This window comes from Scatophagus argus, chromosome 4, assembly GCF_020382885.2.
Source record: "Scatophagus argus isolate fScaArg1 chromosome 4, fScaArg1.pri, whole genome shotgun sequence".
NCBI lineage: Eukaryota > Metazoa > Chordata > Actinopteri > Scatophagidae > Scatophagus > Scatophagus argus.
In genome coordinates this window covers 2,764,744-2,784,479 of record NC_058496.1, presented here as the reverse complement: position 1 = coordinate 2,784,479, position 19,736 = coordinate 2,764,744, and the positions used below count along the sequence as shown (strand labels likewise).

Here is a 19,736-nt window from a genome sequence, read left to right as displayed (position 1 = left end):
AGCAAATGAAAATATGAAAAATAGGTGAATAAATAACTACATATTCAGTGTGAAGATTAAACCACTCTTACAGGAACCTGCTGCAGCAACCAGACTTTCTCTTTATGCCTCAAATAATCCTGCAACAAACCCCCAAGGAAAGTCAAACCATCAGGGGACCCTGCAGGGACCGAGTGAAAGACAAAGTCAGAACAGGTTTGACAGATTAAATAAAATGATTTAAATCACACAAACACTCATCAGCCCAGAGAAAGTAAGATCAGGTGAGATCAGATGATTATCTCTTCAGGGTCCATCAGAGGGGGTCCAGTCTGGACCAGGTGTTCTGGCAAAGAACATGAAGGAGGAAGATAAAAAATGGAAGACAAATGAGAAATAAATGAGCTTCCATCAGCTGACTGGACCAAAATTATCTCCATGAAGTGGCTTCACACAAGGTTAAGACATAAATGAGGGTCCATCAGCAGAAAAGCCTCAATCAGACGACTTTCAAAAACTGAAAATCTCTTTGACATCACGCATCTTTCATCCAGTGCTTCTTGGTCCTGCTCTGCATGTTTTAGAGGTTTCACTGCTCCAACATGTCTGATTCAAACGAATGGCTCATTGTCACGCTGATCATTTGAATCAGGTGTGCTGGGAGATGAAAGTCTGTGTCTTGTATGAACAGTATTTGTGAGCAGATGTTCAAGAGCGACTTGGATCCTTCAAAAAAATAAGCCAGCACCTAAATAGTTCTTGTTTTTTTGTGAAATCCAGTGTAACCCCTCATAGTGTAAGATTCACTATTTAATCTTTCACAATCCTGTGCTGAATTAAGACATGAAAATGAAGCGTATGTGGAGCCGTCACAGACGTGTTGGCTCCACGTTCCAGGGACAGCTCACTAATGAGAACCTGAAACCCGCCCCTCAGCGCTCCGGCTGCCGCCGTCCCTGAAGATCTTTGTTTTTCTGCTGCTGCCAGGAACTTCGCTGTTGTCATGGGCTGCAGCTGCACGCACGCATTCAGAGAAACACAAATCCAGGAGAAGATCATTTAGAGTCTTTGTTGACACAGCGTGAGCGCTGTCATACACATATACATGCCAACAAACAGAAACAATAAAAAAACATGCAGTGCTTTAGTAAAAACCAACAACTTTACCTCATCATGTATAAATGAAACGATGAAGGAAAGAAGAGGCTGTGAAGAGAATCAAGCGAGTGAGACAAGCTGCAACGTGAGACGTGTTGTTTGCTGTAGCTGAGGTGCAGCTGGACAGCAGATGCACTTTTCATCAGGTTTTATCGATCTCATCTTGTCCAAACTAACTGCTATTGTCTCACTACAGTGTTGTTATCTCATACAGTACATCGAGCTGCATGACACCCTCAGTCCCCTGGGAGTCAGCCTCTCTAAGGACAAGCACCTCAGTCAGTTAGGTCTTTCCCAGCCAAGCCAAGCCAGCCCTCCTCACTTAATCGTAGTAGCTCAGTTCAGGGGGAGCAGAACAGCAGCAAAGACGAGAAATAAAAATGAGTGAATCTGAAGCCAATCCACAAATACTGGTGAACGGTGAAGGACGGGAGCAGCAGGAGGACGAAGCCGCTGCAGCAGGAGGGCAGAGCTCCTCCGTCAGTCCGGTCCCGGAAGGTTTGGAGGACGGCATCGCTTCAGAAAAGGAGACGCAAGCAAAAATGCAGGCTGTTTTCCAACAGGTGCGTACCCAGATCAGATCACAAATGGGTGTGATGGCCCCAAAGAGCAGCTTACTGGAGCTGATGCAAAGAGTCAAAGACTTGGAGGTAAAGACTGCACAGGTGAGCGACGAACCTGAGGAGAAGGAACAAGCAGAGACGCTGACAGATGAGAGCAAAGGTGAGATGGATCTGAAGCAGGAGGAGCTGTGTGCAGCTTTCGAAAGAAAGCTCGAGGATTGTAAGAAGGCTTTGAGGGATGAGTTTGAAGTGCAGATTTCTCAGGTGCGTGTGGAAATGCAGGCCTACACTGACCAGACTCTGAGAGATTTGGAGTGTAAGATGCAGAGCCGGCAACCTCAGCATCCCAAAGAGCAACAAGAAGGCAAAGATGCAGACAAGAAACAGAAACCAGCAACAGCAGCTCCTCCTCCACTGGCGTCCAGAAGAGGAAGAGTCCTGACACGGACCATGACCACCATCATCCCTAAGACGTGCGCCCCCATCATCGTCGGCCCACGAGCCAAATCAGAGACTCTGAGCTCCTCAAAGGGTGAAAGCTCCCGACTTCTGCGGAGAAACCAGGTGCTCCCACCACCAGGCAACAAGCTGCACCAGAGCCACAAGCCGCTGGCCCCACCTGCTTACCCCCCACTGCACCAGCTCAGAAAACCTGTCCGGGCAAAAGCCAAAGCAGGGAACTGAGTCAGCTGAGGAGACAAAAGGAAACGCGTGCAGCTGGCCTGAAAACAAACCTGCACTGAGGTCACGTTTGTAAAAAGGACCTCATATTGCTTGTTGCTGTACCTGCTGTTGCCTCACTTTCAGCCATATCACCAGCTTTCTGTAGAAAGAGAAAGAAAGTTTGAAAGCTGCATTTAAAATCGTAAAAATAAATAAAGCACCTTGTGAGAGTTTGAAAAGTGGTTTCCCATTCACTTCAATGCATCCAGAGCATTTTTGCATGAAGTAACTTATGCTAAAGTAAAGTACATTTTCTCAAGTGCTGTGACATGCTTGTACTTTGCTGTAATGGTACACGTACTTTTTACATTAAAAACATTATATTTTACAGACTGCAGCTGAAAAGACAGTAAAATCAAAATGAATGCAAACAGAAGACAGAGCAGAATAGGACGCAGTGATTAAACCAGATTAAACCAGTCAACAGGATATAAGGTAGTTCAAATGAGCTGAAAACATCTGCAGCAGTAAAATGCTAAATATTAATTCAAACACATCACTGTAATAACTGATATAACTGTAAAAAACCAACAGGGAACTTTTAGTAAATTTTACTGATTACACATTTTGAAGTATGCTTTTGAATGCAGCACCTTTACTTGTAGTGGAGCATTTTCACAGTGTAGTATTAGTACTTTTACTTAAGTAAAGCATCAGAATATTTCTTCCACCAGTGATAGCAACTCCAACTTTAGCTGTCGTATACCTGATGAGTAAAAAAGTATGCAAGAAAACCTTATCAATAACTCATTACATCCAAAAATGATACCAACTGAAAACTTTATCACACAGCGTGACAGCCGACGCTTCATCCCTGAGGAAGAACATGTGTGGTGATCATGCATTCTGACCACTAGATGGCAGCAGCTCTTTCATGCTGATGGAGTGGAAGGTCCGTGTGACTCCCTTTGCAGAGTGATGACGCTGCAGTGGAGCGATATGTTCATGTTTTGTTCTCATTTAGAAAGGCCCTGACATAATGAGTGGAAGGCTTACTGACATGGCAGGTGAGGCCACCTCCTGCCTTTACTCAGATCTCAGTCTGCTGCTCCCCAGTGGCCAAACAGCAAAGGACTGATTGGCTCCCAGGACAGAAGATGTGTGACTGATGAAGTGATGAAGATCATTTTGATCCATGTTCAATGTGGCTTCCTAAAGACACAGTCACAAGTGCGAATTTTTCTTTCAATACTTTCAATGCTGATTCTACGAGATTGAAGTCCTCCTCCAGTCAAAACTTTTCTTTCCTGTTCCTGCAGTTGAATGTTTGAGATTCACGTTGTCGATTGGTGTTTGTGCGGCGTCTTCACATTCACTGCTCAGCCAACACAAGCCTCCAGTGCTCAGACACTGAGGGTGGACTTCATGCTGCAGCCGCAGACATATTTACATATTCATGTTTTCAGGAATTTTCATTAGGGAAAAGAAGTAGGTGTCGTATTAAGGATTTTAAAATGGCACCTACTGTTTAGTTGTACTTTTTTTTAGAGAGAGAATCTTTATGTATAAACACCCTGAGAAGCACAAAGCTTGTACGCATTGAAACACAGACAGACTAAACTTTTAGACAACAGGCCTGTCTGGCCAATTCTTTCCTGCAAAAATGTCATTTTCAAGCTCCTGATGAGGGTTGAAAAGGATAAAATATGCAACAACATCCAACCACAAATAGAGCCTGTTCTCAGGGGGTAACTTCTGCACGAAAGGTGACCTGAACCCCCGTCGTCCGCCTCTGAGTCTAACTCGTGGAGACCTGGGCGAGCACCTGAGTGCTTCCAGCAGCTGAACTGGCACTGGGACCAGCCAGTGACAGGAGGTGCATTTAGCCTCGAAGCAGCCACAGGAGCCGCGTGGCCTCGAGGCCGACCCTTCACAATGGACGGGATAGAGAAGGATGTGAAGAGGACCTTTGTGTCGAGGGGATCATGAGCCCTGAGCGACCATATCCGGAGGGGACGAGAGCCCAGCACATTCAGGTCTGGCCAAGCCACGCTGTCCTCGGAAGCAGCATCTCTGGCCTAACGATATCCACCAGCAGAGCGGCTCATTGCTATGCACTACGCAGCCGGTCGGGGCTTTTCCTTCAGATATTCAGACACAAAGATTTCCACATATGTTAGAAGCTTAGCCCCAGTCATTACACTTTACTGTACACGCTCTTACTGAAATCCTGTCAGTCACCCAATCACATGGAGTTGGTGCTGTAACGGGTGGAGTGGCCATGACCCTGAACAACAGCGAATAACAATGACAGGGAGGGGGTCCATTCGAAAGCCCCGACTTCCTAATCACCTCTCAGAATGTGCCACAACAAGATTACCATGAAAACACTGATCTCATGTAAATGCTGTGTTTTCCGAGGCCGTCGTTCTCAAGGTCTGGACGATTACAGCGAGAGGCCGCTTCCAGGTTCAGCTCGTCTGAAACAAGCTGATCTCACCGGTGATTCTCCAGCAGACGTGGTAGCAATTTACAGCCATCACATGGGGAGCAAGTCGAGCAGGGAAGCTGCCAGGTTGGTGTGTATTGGACGCTCAAGTGGCCACTTTTGTGAGGCATGATTAGACGTGTAATACCCCATTATTTGGGAAAGCTCATTGATAAGATTTGTGCTGATTTGGCTCCCTTTCCAAGGTCTGCGGATGACTATCAGCACAGATTCAAGCAAAGAGGAAGGGGTGGGAGGAGAAATGTTACTGCGAAAGCAGTGAAAGATTAGACTTTTATGTGTTTTTATTTACATCCAGATGCACAAACCGCAAGAAAATCACAAGACAAGCTGGGAAACCAAAACACACAAGCTGGACTCTGGTGAAAACTTCTTACTTTTACTCCAATCCCACAGGGGTTATAATTTAAAAAAATAATTTTAATTATCTGCGGATTATTTTCTTTACTAATCATTAGCTCTATGAAATGTCAGAAAACAGCGAAAAATGTCTATCACAGTAAAGTCTTAAGTCTGGTCAACAATAAAAACCCAAAGACACGTGGCTCACTACCATCCTGCTGCAGACCACCAGCAAAAGTTCCCACTGGACAGTTCAGTGACTGTCAAAATGTTTGTTGATTCAATTAAAATAATCTGTTAATCATTTCAGCTCTAATTTAAACCCACACACGCAATACACGTTTCCTTATGGCTATGGTTTTTATAGCTAACTATCTTTGGATAAAGAACATTTCATTTGTGTAACATGTCAGCTTGTCTTGAGGTTTACAGGAAATGAGTTTGGGAGGGGAGGCGGGTGAGACGGCTCAGTGAGACAGAAAACCCTGAAAAAAGAACAGTTTGTACGCCGTAAACAAGCAGCAAAACACGGCGTCGGTGGGAGGCGGCGGACGGAGGTCTCGGGACCGACTTGTTTTGGTGGATCAGAGGCTCTGCTGTCTAGACAAAGTCAGACTCAGACACTTTATGTTATTAACAGTACAGTGTGAGCCTTAATCCACTGGGCAGGTTTTCATCTCAAAGCTGTCAATCCACGGCTTAAAAATACAAAATCCCACCTGCTCACTTTGTTAAGGAACCTGGCATCCCACATGTGCAGGAAGCCTTTTGTAACATGCAGCTGGCATTTAAAGTCTGTCAGACTGATGCTCCATATTTATTATTAAAGTTTAAAACTAACTAAAATCAACTCCGAAGTGGGTGAAGTCAGCTTTTTTTCCAACCGAGCCGACTGAGGAAAACACAGAGAAAAATAAAACGCATAAAACTTTAAAAATAACCAAAAGCTGTTCAGACTTTGGCTGAAAATGTTGTGTTCATGTACGAGCTGCTGAATGTGTTTTTAGGAGATTTAAATAACAAATCGTCTCATCAGGAGAGACTTAGAAACACACACACACACACACATTACGGGTACCACACACACTGCTCACCTACCCACCCACACACCCACACACACAGAGGAACAAATGCGGCCCACACTTCAACACCCCCCACCCCCACTCGCCCTCCATCAGGTCCAGTTTCCTGACTTTTGGGGCCTCCAGTTTGTGCTCCACATTCACAGGTAAGACGAGCAGGCGGGCGGGCAGGAAGACGGACACCCGAAGGTCCATTTGAGCCTTTGACAAAGATTCTGGACAGACAATGTGAGATGCTCTCACCCCCTCCTAAAGCCTCCTCCTCTCCTACTGATGCTGCTCGTCGTTTGGGCTGGATTCTGTGTGTGTGTGTGTGTGTGTGTGTGTGTGTTATGGGCTGGCAACAGGTGGACGTATGCTACAGGGAAAGTGGGGTTAGCGTTGACAGCCTGTGGAATGTGTCAGATCTGTGTTTACATGTGCATATGAACACACACACACACACACAGCAGAGTGCATTTGTTACTGCCTGCCTGGGTGGGAAGGGACAGCAGGGAGATCTGAGGAGATGCGAGCACTTGTGTTTTGGTTCAGACGTCCCATTTGGGTGTGGCGGCTCGCGCTGACGGCAGCACCTGCATCTGCCGCCTCAACGTGTTTCACTCGCAGTTTGGACGGGAGATGCTGAGTGACGGCGATACCGACGAGCTTAAAGGATCAGCCTGGTGATATTCTGTATTTTTCTTACATTCAATAAATCCCACGAAAAGATCCTTCTGACAAAAAGTCTTTTCCCTCTGCGGCACAGAGCTTATTGTTGTCCAGAAACTATTAAAGCTTCCATGTAAGTTCCAGAAAATAATGGAATCGGAGGCCGACAAGGCAGCCTGGGATGTAGCAGAGGATGTTTTCTGTTTCGACAAATAGCTGCCGTTGGTGAGAACGTTAACGAGAAACTTCACGCTCTGCTGCTCCTCCTGAGAAAGCTTTGGAAGTGAAGCCCACACCCAAACACAAACAGGTCACACGGGCCACACACGAACACACACACAACGTTTATGTGCATTTGGAGGCCGACACAACTGTTGTTTTTGTGCCGGCGGCCCCCCCACCCCCCCTGCATACAGCCGCTGCTTTGGTCAGCTGGTATTCTGGGTGAGTTCCCCCCGAAGTGGACTCGCTGGCTAACAGCATCGGACAGGCTGTCAGTCCAGCTCATCTCAGTGACAACAACGAGTCTGAGCAGGCCGGCATGCATGATCGACTCCACCCTGATCTCAGATCTGCTGGTTAAAGATGGGGGCTCCTGTTATGGTCCTTCTATGGTTTAACGATGCTTTCAAAGCCTGCGTTCAGGGTTCGCATCAGGAGCATTAAAGCAGGTGTTTTCTCCAAGACTTAAAGCAGTCAGTTTGTGTTATCACTTCAGTTTATTCTACCAGCCGTTTGATTGGATGTTTTGATGACTAAGTACATTTACTGCAGTATGACAGAATTTTGAGGTACTTGTACTTCATATGAGTATTTTCTATTTTCTGATACTTCTTTTCTGTACTTCCACTCTGCTACATCTCAGAGCGAAATGTTGTAGTACTTTTTACTTCATGACGTTTATTTGAATACTTCAGTTCTCGGTTACTTTAAAGATTGAATTCTTCATCGAGGGAAAAGTAGGGATTTTTTAAAATTAACCTTATTGATTCTGATAATAGACAAAATGCTGAATATCAGATCCAATAATGTGTCAAACCCCTAGTATGCAGTACATACATGCCTGTAAATGCATGTGTAATTTACTTGTACTTTTGACACTTAAATCCATTTAATGTCAGATACTTTAAGTGCTGTCTGTAAAGGTAGTATTTTTGGGTACTTGGGGAACTTTTAGTCACTAATGTCAATGGCAGGAGACCACAAAGAAATACAACAATGGGATCATTTCATTTCACATATTAAAAGATTTCTGGTTTGAACGAGTGAATCGAACAGCAGATTGTGTTGGAGTATTTGAAATCAAGCTTTTTCCCAAACTGTTTCCAGACTTTGTGCAAACCCTTAAAAATCCCAACTTATAAATCCTTCCAAATGACATGTGACCTAACAATATGAAGGATAAGTGTGTGTTTAAGCGACGTCGTTTCTGTCTGTGTGTGATGAACAAGCTGAGGCCCTCACATCCATCACGGCCAACCGTCGTGTGATCTATTTCAAGCTCCACCGCCGTCAAATCTGCTCCATCTCGCCGGGAATCGACAATAAGTAACACATGATCAGTCACACGTGTTGCCGCTTTAAGACCAACTCGTGTATCTCCCTCACCTCATTCACAGTTTCTCTTTTTACCGAGAGGTCCTCTGCTCAGTGTGTTGGAGCATCTGCAGTCAGACACCCGCCCGCCCCCACCACCCCCTCTCGTCGGCCTCCACCCTCCTCCTCCACCCCCATCAACCGCCCTAACTGCTATCTCTTGTCAGCAGGGACAAATATTGACTTGTTCGGTGGCCAGGATTAGAGCCCCACTCGCCCCTCCCCGCCGCCGCCGCCACCACCACCACCGCCGCCATCTCTAAACGGTGATTATGTCCAACAGAGCTCATTACTGTCAAATCAAAGGATCCCTCAGAAGAGTCACTTGTTGGTAATGACCCTATTATTCAGTGAACATGTGGGGTTTGCTTGGCTTTACCTCCTGCAGATAGACAGTCCTGATCGGGCTCGTTTTGTGACAGTAGAAAACAGTTTTATGTGAATTAAAATGAACTAAAGCACACTGGATGGGACCTCCTCCTCCTCCTCCTCTTGCTGGTTTTAAACACATACTTTCAAATTCAAAAGCCCCTTTGATTGTGACCCTCAGGACTGTGTCATCAAACAGTTAAAGCACCACAGCCGATGGAAGTCACAGCTGACTATCGAATACACACCTTCAGGATGACGGCTGCTTTGCATAATCCGGTTACAGTCTGGATGCTGGCTGTGAATCAATAGAGATTAGGGATCTATTAGTCTGAAGGTGTAAACCAAATGACCAGGCATTCATGACAAAGCCTCAGCCCTCTGGGGATACTCAGCACTGAAATAACAGGATGGTGTAATGAAACTGATGATGTGAAACTGCAGCTTTAATGGAAAGACTGCAGATATCTACATGGAGTATTTGCTCCACTTTCTCCCCCTTTAAAATGCCATTTTCAGTGCTGCTAACACACACACACACACACACACACTGAGATCCGGTTCATAGAACATATCTTTAATACAGTAGTTAGTTATAGTGATGTCAAAAATAAAACATATGCATCGACTTGGAACATTTATTTACAGAGATCCTTTGTCCCCTTTAGTGCCGTGGCTACACTGTGGAACCCCTCCGCCCCTCCGCCCCGTTCCTGTTCCCCAACAACATTTGTCAACTGCCATCTGCCTGTCTGCCCCTTGTCTCCTCTCCACAAACTATATAATTAAGCTGCAACACCTTTTCTCCTCTTACGCCGCCCCCCACAGCTCCCCTCCGTCCCTCTACCTTCACAAACAGCTTTAAAGAGGACACTGCTCCGTTTGATTTCCCTGCACACACACACACACATCTCCTTCTTCTTTTTACAAGTGCTTCTAAAACAAAACAGCAATAGATCTGAACAAAATGCTATGGTATGAAAATACTGTACATCTTTATGTTTCATCCAGTGTAAACAGAAATTGATTTACAATTTCCGACGTAGCAGAAATGAGAAATGAGAACTTTTGCAGAGCAGGGCTGAACTAAAAATATCCTTTTCATCTCTGAGAGTTTGAGGAACAAAGTAGCTGAAGAGTTCAGCCAGCTGGTCTCCAGCTTCACGTCCACACGACATACAGACCGTCCACCTCTCTGGCTGCAGACTAGGAGGGACTTGGTATGGATTTCATGACTGTGAGCAGTGATAAAGTTCATCATCTCATCTTACCAGCTTCGACAAGTAAAGTCTGTTTTCTTTTCTCTTCTCTTCTTTTTTTTTTTTTACAAGTGTTCCTGCGGTTGGAGCTGGGACCGACCTGCAGCCCTGCTCCACCTTTCCTTTCAGCCTTTACACCTTGGTGGCCAGAGACTGAACCTCTGACTTCTGAGTCTGGGCGCTGAGCGTGGACGACATGGAGCTCATCTGGCCATGCATAGCCTTCTTCAGGTTGAGCAGGCACAGACACTGGGAACGAAAGCGCAGGTCAAAGAAGGCGTACAGGAACGGGTTGAGGCAGCTGTTGACGTAGGCCAGGCAGGTGGCGTACGGGTGAGCCAGCAGCAGGAAGCGCAGGAAGCCGCAGGAGCTCGGGGCCAGGTTCAGGTAGGAGAGGGCGTCCATGCTCTTTAGGACGTGGAAGGGAGTCCAGCAGATGGCAAAGACCACCACCAGTGTGGTGATGATCTTCAGCAGCCGCTTCTTCTTCTGGTCCTCCTTGCGCAGGTTGTTGAAGTGACGTGTGACTGTGCAGCCGATGAAGCAGTAGAAAATGGTCATGGCCAAGAAAGGTAGGAGAAAACCCAAGGCGGAGGAGGACAGGCTGAGCCCGGCGATCCAGAGGTACTCGTGCCTCTGGTTTCTAGTTACCAGGCTGAAGTCCATGGCGCATGTGGTCCGGTTGCTGTTTTGGTCGTTCACGGTGGTGCGGAACAGCAGCGTGGGCACAGCCAGCAGGCCCGACAGGAACCAGATGGCGCCCAAAGAGGCGAGCATGGTGCCCCTCGAGCGCAGCCTGCTGCTGGACAGAGAGTGCACGATGGCCAGGTAGCGGTCAAAGCTCAGGCAGGTGAGGCAGAAAACACTGGCGTACATGTTGACCAGAACAACGTAGCTGCTGATCTTGCACAGAGCCACACCGAAGGGCCAGTGGTAGCCCAGCGCCGTGTACACAGCCCAGAGAGGTAGGGTTATAACAAAGGTGAGGTCAGCAAGGGCCAGGTTTCCTATGTAGACATCAGCAGCCCGGCGTTTAGATTTGGATCTCCAGACGGTGAAGATGACCACGCCGTTACCTGACAGGCCCAGGATGAAGATGAGCATGTAGAGCACCGGGATGAGGGAGTACGAGGGCTCCCACTCTGAGAAGTCACAGTCAGTCTCGTTGTCATCATAGTACTCATAGTTAATATATTCCCCAGTGGTGGTCTCCATGCTGCACCGCAAAAGATCTTTAGAAAAAAAAATCCTCAGTTTTAAGAGAAGGAAGTCCTGTACAGGTCCAAGTCTCCTGAGGCGAAGCAGAGCAGAAATCGGCGAGTCACAGGAGCTTCTGCTGAGTTCACTGCTGGTGGGAATTGGGAGGATTGTGTGTGAGAGTGAGTGACTGCTGGCGCTGTCTGCCTTTTTAAAGTCGGCCCTCCACCCCCCACCCCACCCTCCCGTTCCCTCCCAGGACGACCCCCGCCTCCTCCTCCTCCCACAGTAAAACATCTCTCAGCCCTCTCCCTCCTCCTCCTCTCTCACCTCTTCTGGAGGAGCTCATCCCTCCTGTGGAGGTCAAACCTTCGTTTTTTTACACTTTGCAAAAATTAATAACCAACTCAAAGGGACTTTGTAGGGAAAGTCTAACTCGAGATTTGCTTAAAAATTAACAAAAAATGAAGAACCGGTCTACACCCCATCCTGAGCTGAGGTCTGCTCAATCAATCAATTAATCAGTCACTATTTTGCCCATCAAACTTCAGTTGGTTTTTGACTTCGAGAGCAAAGAATTCACAGCATTTTAACAGAACTTCGTCCATACGTTCTGACAGTGGAAATAATAATAACAATGTTATCATCACAATCTTTTCAGGCCATTGCTGACGTGAATAAATAACAACATGTAGACAGAAACCAACCTGTTTGTGTCACCATCCTGTCTCACTGTCTCCTCTCAAATCTTCTTATCGACATATAAACTTATTATTATTTTTGTTTTTATAAGAGTCAGGTTAGCAGAACAGGTCTGGACATTTCAGCTCCTCTCGATTTACATCACAGTCACAATCAAACGGCTGCTGAAAGTGCAAACTGTCGCATGCGTGTTTTCTTTTCTTTTCTTTTCTTTTCTTTTCTTTTCTTTGTTCTGCACTTTTTTAAAAAACAAAACTTCGTCCTGAAAACGAACCGAAGCCGTTTGCGGCCGCGTAATTAGATCAGATCTCTAACTGTTTGAAGATTAGATTAAATGTCAGTGGGCAGCTTCAGGGATGTGCGAATTCAATTCTCAAGTCCGAGGGATTGATTTGCATGAGAAAGGGACGAGCCAGCACTCCGGGCCGCAACAAAAACAGAAGGAAGCCCCGCACCGACGCGCCGCGCGGCTGCGGACTCTGCGCTCCGTGCGGGGCTCGAAGCTGATTTATGGATTATTCTTCTTGTTTGGACGTTTGGTTGTTCTTACTCACAGTGGGTTAAAGTTACTGAGCACATCGACACAAATCCCGCACTTCAGGATCATTTTGAACGACTCGTACTCGAGTATTTAAACATTTAGGCAAACGTTGTACTTTTTTACTCCACTACGTTGGCAAGCTGAGTTACTTGGCAGATTCAGTTTAATAATATTTTAGATTATATCGTATTATGGATTAAAGTAAAAATTTGAATGACCCTCAGGGTCATTGAAGTCGTAAACTACATGAACGATATGAAGCAGTAACAACGTTCACCAGCTTCAGCATCAAAGTTCTGAACAAACGAATGCATCAGTGATTATAATCCAATAATTTAACACACATTATTCCTGAATATGCCATTCTGCACGATGAGTACTTTTTAAAGGTCCATTAAGTAAATTATTACTTATCATTAGTACTAATATTTAATTTAAAAACAAAACACTTTGCGTCTGTAAACGTTATGTTTAGAAAAGGCTTTTTTACAGGATGGTTTAAAACGCAACCAAAATTGATGTTTAACAGTTTAAACGACCGTTTGACCAGTCAGCTCACGCAGATGAATGACTTACATTAATTACTACGTTTGGATCTTCTGTCCAAATCAGGCCTCCTAGTGGTGACGACAGGGACTCACCAACATGGACGCTCGCGGTGGATTATTGCACTGTGAAGGTCTGTGGACTCTGGATCTCAGCTGGTGGGTCTGCAGTGGCTGGCTGGACTGTGACACACCGAGGAGGCTCTAACAGCTACAGATCCAAAGCCCTGGAGCTGGTTTGGATCAAATAAAGACACACACTTTGCTTATTGTGCTTATGTTTGAACCTCAGCCTTAGAAAACCACACACACACACACACACACACACACACACACACACACACACACACACACACCAGGTGGGTCTCACCTCTACTTCATTCCCCAGGGAGAGGATTGGCTGCCTGCTGCTTGCAGCCCTGCTATCCCTTAGACAAATAAATTAGCAAATTTAAAAAATAAAGGCGAGCAGATAAGAAACAGATGGTCAGATTAGACCTTCGTCCTCAGTATCTTCAGAGGAGCTCCTCACTTGGTAATCGCAGTCTTCATAGGTGCCGAGATAAAGTCCTGCCGCTGATCCTGAGTCAGTTTTATGGGGGTGCTGATTATCAGCTGGAGGTCAGAGTTTACTTACACTGCAAATAAAATAGGAGTCAAATATATTCAAGGCTGTTTTTCATTCCCTTATTTTGTGTGGCTTTTTCCTTGCAGCTGCACTGAGTCTGAGGGTTGGACCACACGTGTCCCTGCAGCCACAGCTGACTGCTCCTCACTTCATTTTGACTTCCTCCATGAGAAGCCGCTGCTATCATCCCAACAGCAGACATGTCTTCTCAAAGAGCCTGAGGTGGGCGATATTCATCTTGACGGAGTTCACTGGAGTCACTGATGGACATTTGTAATGGACGCATGTCAGCTCCACTCTGGTCCGAGGTGGAGATAAGTGATTGAAGGTGTAATCTGTGACCTCAGCTTTGTTTGAAGTGTAAAAATTGATGGCAGCACACAGACCCCCACTCAGCCTCTTTCCTTGATTTGTGGTCGACAGTGCAGACCCCACAAATCACGCTGAGGCCCCCGGGGGCCACATGTGATATCACCTGAGAGACAAAGTTGGTCCCTAAGCGCACACTGTCCCTGCTGAAGTCACTTTAAGTGGAATAAATATCACATTAAGTCACACCGGACTCCCATCGGGTCTTCTCGCTAGCTGTGAGCCACAGCCCTTCACATCGGCCTGCTAAGTGCCGACTCTGCAGCATGAGACGACGTCGCACCCCGGTGCCACGGAGCCAGCGCCAGTCCCTCAGATGTGTGAGGGCGCTGCTCCGGCTGAGGACTTCGCTCGCTGGCAGAGCGTCTGGTCGAAACTGCAGGTCATGTGAGGATTCCTGGCTGTTGTGTATCTGCTGCTGCGGTGGGACGATTCGCTTCTGCACGTCTGCACTTTCACAGATTAAACAACAAAAAAACAGAAATAAGCATGAGAATGAAATGATTTCTCACTGTGTGAAATATGAAGTCTTGTAAATAACTCATTGTGCTACACTGCATCTGCCCAGTTAAACCCTTGTGCTCGGGGTCAGCGATCTTTTCCCCACATCCGCCTCTTGACCCCAGCACTGAACTGAATAAAGATCTCCAGCCAATCATAAGAAATGTTCGCGCTGATAAGACTCCTCCATTGTTTCATTTCTGTCGCTCTCAGCGCTTTTCTCTTAATGAGCAACGCACCTGTTGGTAGGGTGGTTTTACAAACGCCATGATGTGTCCCGGATTGGGGTTGAAATGGGAGGTGCACGTTAAGTTTTATGTTGACTTTGTTGTATGTGTGACGAAGGTCATATGAAGCTTTTTGTGGCTCCTGCGTGAAATCTCAGAACTGCCTCGAGTGATGTCACATGAGTCTGCCTCCGTTGTGTTTGAGGTTTGAGAAAAGGTGTGGAGTTTAAAAGAAGCGATTCTACCAGGCCTCTTCAGCCTACATTAGAAGCTACTACACCCAAACGTCCGACTGAGCAGTCGGCTGTCGGGGTGCATTGTGGGTAATGTAGGCGTCTGACCAGGAACAATGGGTTTGCTTCGTCCATTGTGAGTCCGACAGTGTTTGCGCGTTGACTGTGTGTCGGCGAACTGAACATGTGTGTCCATCAAAGCCAAGTTTTCCTTGGATGTTTGGAACGGAGTGCAGGGTTTATCAGCGGCAGAAGCCTGGCGGTCTGTGACTGGGAGACGGTCGTGTTTGACAGCCGTATCAAAAGCCAAACACGGTCCGGCCTGAGCCAAACTGCAGAGAAGCAAAATCCCGGCTGTTTATTTATCATCTGTTTGTCTTCCTTAACGCACGCCTGCCAAGAAATAAAAAAAAACATGACACACTGAGGACAGGATTTCTGTTGTGACATTTTAAATTTTCTTCATTCACTAATGATTTCTAACTTCTTATTTCCACTGTAAAGCCGTACAGATCTGATCAGCTAATGTGAGCCAACACAACAGTCTGACCCAGTTTGTCCTCTGCTCGTCCATCCTTGTTGTCTCCACACCTCCAGTGGCCTGGTCAGGAACAAGGAGGGGGGTCACAAGGTGTTTCCCCTGGCCCTTCTCGGGACCCCGGACCACCCCCGTGGCCGTCCCCTCTCTACCCACTGCACTGTGTGTGTGTGTGTGTGAATGGACAAAACAGCAAGCACCACAGGATGTGCTATAATAGGACAGTTTGTCCTCTCCTGCTGAGGCGCTTCTGTCACACATTTGTTTTATAGCTGCATGAGGCAAGTTATTTATTTAAGGGATGTCATGATTGGATGACAATATAAATATTTTATTTTTTGTCTTGCATTCCCAGACTTCTTGTTTTTACTGAGCTGTAAAAATAGGTCAGATGTGGCATGATAAAGTCCCTCATCTTGTCATTCTTCATGTGAGTTAGTGCAGGTGAAACACTTGAGAATTATGTTTCACCTGCACTCAGAGAGAAGAGACAGGAAGGAAACCTTGTGGAAAAAGTGGGAAACGATAACACGGGAGAGAATGAAGAAGAAGCGGGAGATGAGCCTAATGAAAGGGAGGATGTAAGGGAAGAAATCACGGGACAAAGGACGGGGCTGATGAGAGGGTAGTGGCTGGCAGGCCAGCTAGTTCTCTCTGTGTAGTGGAGTTAATGACAGGGATTAAGGAGCCGGGGGGGGGGGGGGACTGCTGGGATCTCCAGGCTCTGGCAGACTACAGCCCGGCCCTCCCTCCGTCCCAGGAGATCTGCGGGAATCTGACTCCATTTGGACTAAAATCTCCTGACAAAACAAAAACCCTGTGGCTCAATTAGGAGGGAAATTAGTCTCCCCTTCCATGTTTGACTCACTCTGAGATGACGGTTTCACTGCTTCTTCTCTTACTTCTTAAATGTGCATCGTGAGCCTTAATATCAAATTCAGTTATCTGGGCTGCTTTCAAGACACTCTTTTTTTAAATATATATGATACCTATTCTTCATCGTCAGACTCACTCTGAAGTGACAGGAAATATCTGGAGCTCAAAGGTGCCAGCTTGATTCTTGCCTGTTTTGCTTTAAACGAGACACACAGAAACCCAAAGCCTGTCTCCGTTAAGAGAAGTCAAATCCCACACAGCAGCCCATATGAAAACCAGCTGCTTCGCAGACTTTTCACCCACAGTCTAACAGTCGTCTGAGCAGAACTTCTGTTTGCTATACTCTCATTTTCCTTCAGGACGGGAATGATAGAGCTGTCACAGAGCTGACGGCCACTGAGAAAGACCAGGAGGGCGTTTTGCATAGTGAGCAAAACTCAAATCGGAGACAATCAGCAGGCTTTAACTGCTAACATTATACCCCCCCAAATTAGCCTTTAAATGAGCTAAAGATCTGTGCAGCAGGGGCCAGAGAAAACCTAAAAACTGCTAAATAAGAAGTAACTTGTGCCCTATACTGTGGGCATGTCAGGAATATCCAGGCTATTTATGTCTGAGACAACATAGAGCCAAAATGACTGTGTTACATTTCCGTTCTTATTTCAGGGCCGTGTATCACAGTGTCCTCCTCAGAGTTGTAAAAAGCCCTTTCACATTTGAGCGGCTGCGTTTATTCACCGCGCAGTCTGAGCAGTCAGCTGTGCTAAAGCACATTTAGCAGCTTCAGTGGTCATCACAGGTACAACACAATAAAGCGTATGCTCTACTGTTACACTTTTACGGTAGCTGTTAACCTTCCCGTCAAACTTAAGGAGCGCTCCTCAGCATTCTCGCCACCAGTGAAACTGCAAAGCATCCAACAGTGGCGACAGTGTGGCGGAGGCCACGCTGTTTTCCCCATCTGTCAGCTGTTTGACGGACAGCAACAAACTGTAAATCAGTCACCTCTGAGGCGAGGCCGGCCTCCGCCTGCTCAGAGCAAACAAACCATACAGTGTGTGTGTGTGTGTGTGTATTCAGCCTGACAGTGCATCGCTCACTTCCTTTACCCGCGTCATGTGGTGTCAGGTGGGTCAAGTGGAGCCAGATTTTAGCATAAAGTGTTTTTTGAGGTGAGACCACAAGACGCAAAAACAAAGTCAAGTTCTTTAAATGAAAAGTTCAGTTCATAAGCCATCGAATGTGACCTGATCTCTGAGGTTTTGTCAGGACAAGCCCACTTGTTCAGATATGACCAGTACAGCAGCTAATGTTAATTACCTGACTTTAAATACACAAACTTTGCTTTAAATGCAAAACATAAGAAAAAAAAATCTAAATAAAAATTTGACAAAATCTCCAAATCTGTCTTTAAATTCCATCAGCTCAATGTGTCTTCTTCTTCTGCACCACCAGCTGTTTATCTCAACTGTTTATCTCCTAATATTCCACTTGAGCTTAAAATTCATCGTAAGTCACATCTATAATGTTATTTGAATGCATTATAAGACACTATCAATGTCCCATAATGCATTGTGGTTGTGGTCGTCTTAGAAAGTGTCACCAAAGTTGAACTGAAAGTGAGGAAGTATAATTAAACCATCATATGACAAATTTTAGGAACTGAACCTTTGTGCGTTCCCACGGCTTGGCTTTGTGTCTTTGCAGGGTCTGATTCGATTCTGAGGCCGCCTGCTGCCAGAAGCTACGGCTCCTTTAAAAACCGACAACTGCTTTAAGGAGTCAAACAATAAAATCAACTTTAACACTCGGTCAACCACTTTGATGTGCAATCACGAGGCGAGAAGAGGGGAGGAGGGGAAGAGCGGGAGTAAAAACATCCTCCTACTGGCCCTAATTGTTTCGGCATCTGTTTTGCTGTTGCTATCACCCAGACAGGCACAAAACACAACTGAAAACACACATTCAAAGTTTCCACTCGCTCAATTTCCTTTAATCAAACTGCCCTCACAGTGACTGATTGCCAGACCAGACCTTGGCCTCGTCTTGCCTGTCGCTTCATCTCTGCTTACTGTGCAACTAATGTTAAACTCTGCGAGGCTTTCCCATCGATATTCCTTTCCTTTTAGCCGACAGCTGATAATTACATTAACTCATTGCAACTGAAGATTATTATCATAAAATGTGACTGGAGGAGGAAGGGAAGGAGCGGACCAGCAGGGGCAGGTTGTGTCTGAACCAGCGTCCATGGCCAGAGCGTGTTAATGAGACGAGACCAACTGGCTATGGAACGTGGCCTTCCCATTATACACGTACTTCAGGTTTCTAAAAGAGGAAGTGGGACACTGTTAAAACACAAAAGGTCCAGATGTGAGGCCCCTTGAAACACATCTCGCTGTCTGCCTCGTGCTGAATGCTGACAAATTGGCCTTTAATGATCCCAAAACAGGCCTAAAGTCAATGTCAAAGCCATGTGTCACTCTTCTGAGCCCGGAGTGGGAGGGCCAAGTGCCTCCAAAAAGAAGCTGGGACTTTAAGAAAATATTTGGACAAAGCCCTGCACTATTTCAGCCTCCAAAATGGGCTGATCCGCATACTGAGCCCTCAACACATGTTGCTGCACTTCATCCTGCTCAAGGATGGATGGCTTTGAAACACAGCTGAGGGATTTAATAAGACCTCTTGCATTGTTAATGAATTGAGAAGACAAAAAACAAAAACAAACTACAGGTGAGAGTGGCAGGAAATAACGCTGTGACCTTTGATAAGTCCATCATTTGGATCCACACTGCCAATGCGACATGTGGTCGATCCTTTGAGCTACCAGGATGGTCGCTGACAGCGTTTCAAGAGACCTCCTGAGTGTCAGGGTGGCCATGATGGCCGCATATGTTGTTGACTGGCAGCACGTCCGCATATGAAGCCAAATGTTTGCAGCCTCAAACAGACAGCTGCTCACCACAGCCCTCCCCCTCCACAACGCTGTCCTGCCTTAAATGTACTGTTAACCACCGCTAAAACACCTTCAGCATTTAGTTTCCATACTTAAGAAGGCGTATTAGCTGATCTGGGTAGGGAAATATGATTTGATCTCATGTCATCTCACAAATCACAAAAAGACTACCCGTGGAGACATGTCGTCCATATTCATGTAAGTCCGTGCTCTTGAAGCTAACGTGGCTGAAATGCAGCACCCTCTGTGTGTGAT

General features: G+C 46.2%; 2 protein-coding genes and 1 long non-coding RNA gene across 5 annotated transcripts; 1 reads left to right on the top strand and 2 right to left on the bottom strand.

The window, feature by feature from the left end:
• Positions 1-672: 672 nt before the first annotated feature.
• LOC124058021 lies at positions 673-2,663 on the top strand. Of its 2 annotated transcripts, none has more exons than XM_046386844.1 (2): positions 673-1,222; positions 1,352-2,663. In XM_046386844.1, the coding sequence occupies exon 2, from the start codon at positions 1,518-1,520 to the stop codon at positions 2,382-2,384; it is 867 nt and encodes a 288-aa protein (XP_046242800.1). In that variant the 5' UTR covers positions 673-1,222; positions 1,352-1,517; the 3' UTR covers positions 2,385-2,663. The 2 variants fall into 2 exon arrangements, with proteins under 2 accessions (XP_046242800.1, XP_046242801.1); XM_046386845.1 differs by having other exon boundaries at positions 682-775; positions 877-2,663.
• On the bottom strand, positions 2,434-17,060 carry LOC124058022. Of its 2 annotated transcripts, XR_006843198.1 has the most exons (4): positions 13,527-17,060; positions 13,253-13,389; positions 9,161-9,210; positions 2,434-2,523 (listed from the first exon to the last, which is right to left on the bottom strand). It is a non-coding gene; the product is annotated as an uncharacterized LOC124058022 (long non-coding RNA). The 2 variants fall into 2 exon arrangements; XR_006843197.1 differs by lacking the exon at positions 2,434-2,523 and having other exon boundaries at positions 8,814-9,210.
• On the bottom strand, positions 9,469-11,566 carry aplnra (apelin receptor a). Its single transcript, XM_046386843.1, has one exon. The coding sequence runs from the start codon at positions 11,384-11,386 to the stop codon at positions 10,304-10,306; it is 1,083 nt and encodes a 360-aa protein (XP_046242799.1). The 5' UTR covers positions 11,387-11,566; the 3' UTR covers positions 9,469-10,303.
• Positions 17,061-19,736: the final 2,676 nt, after the last annotated feature.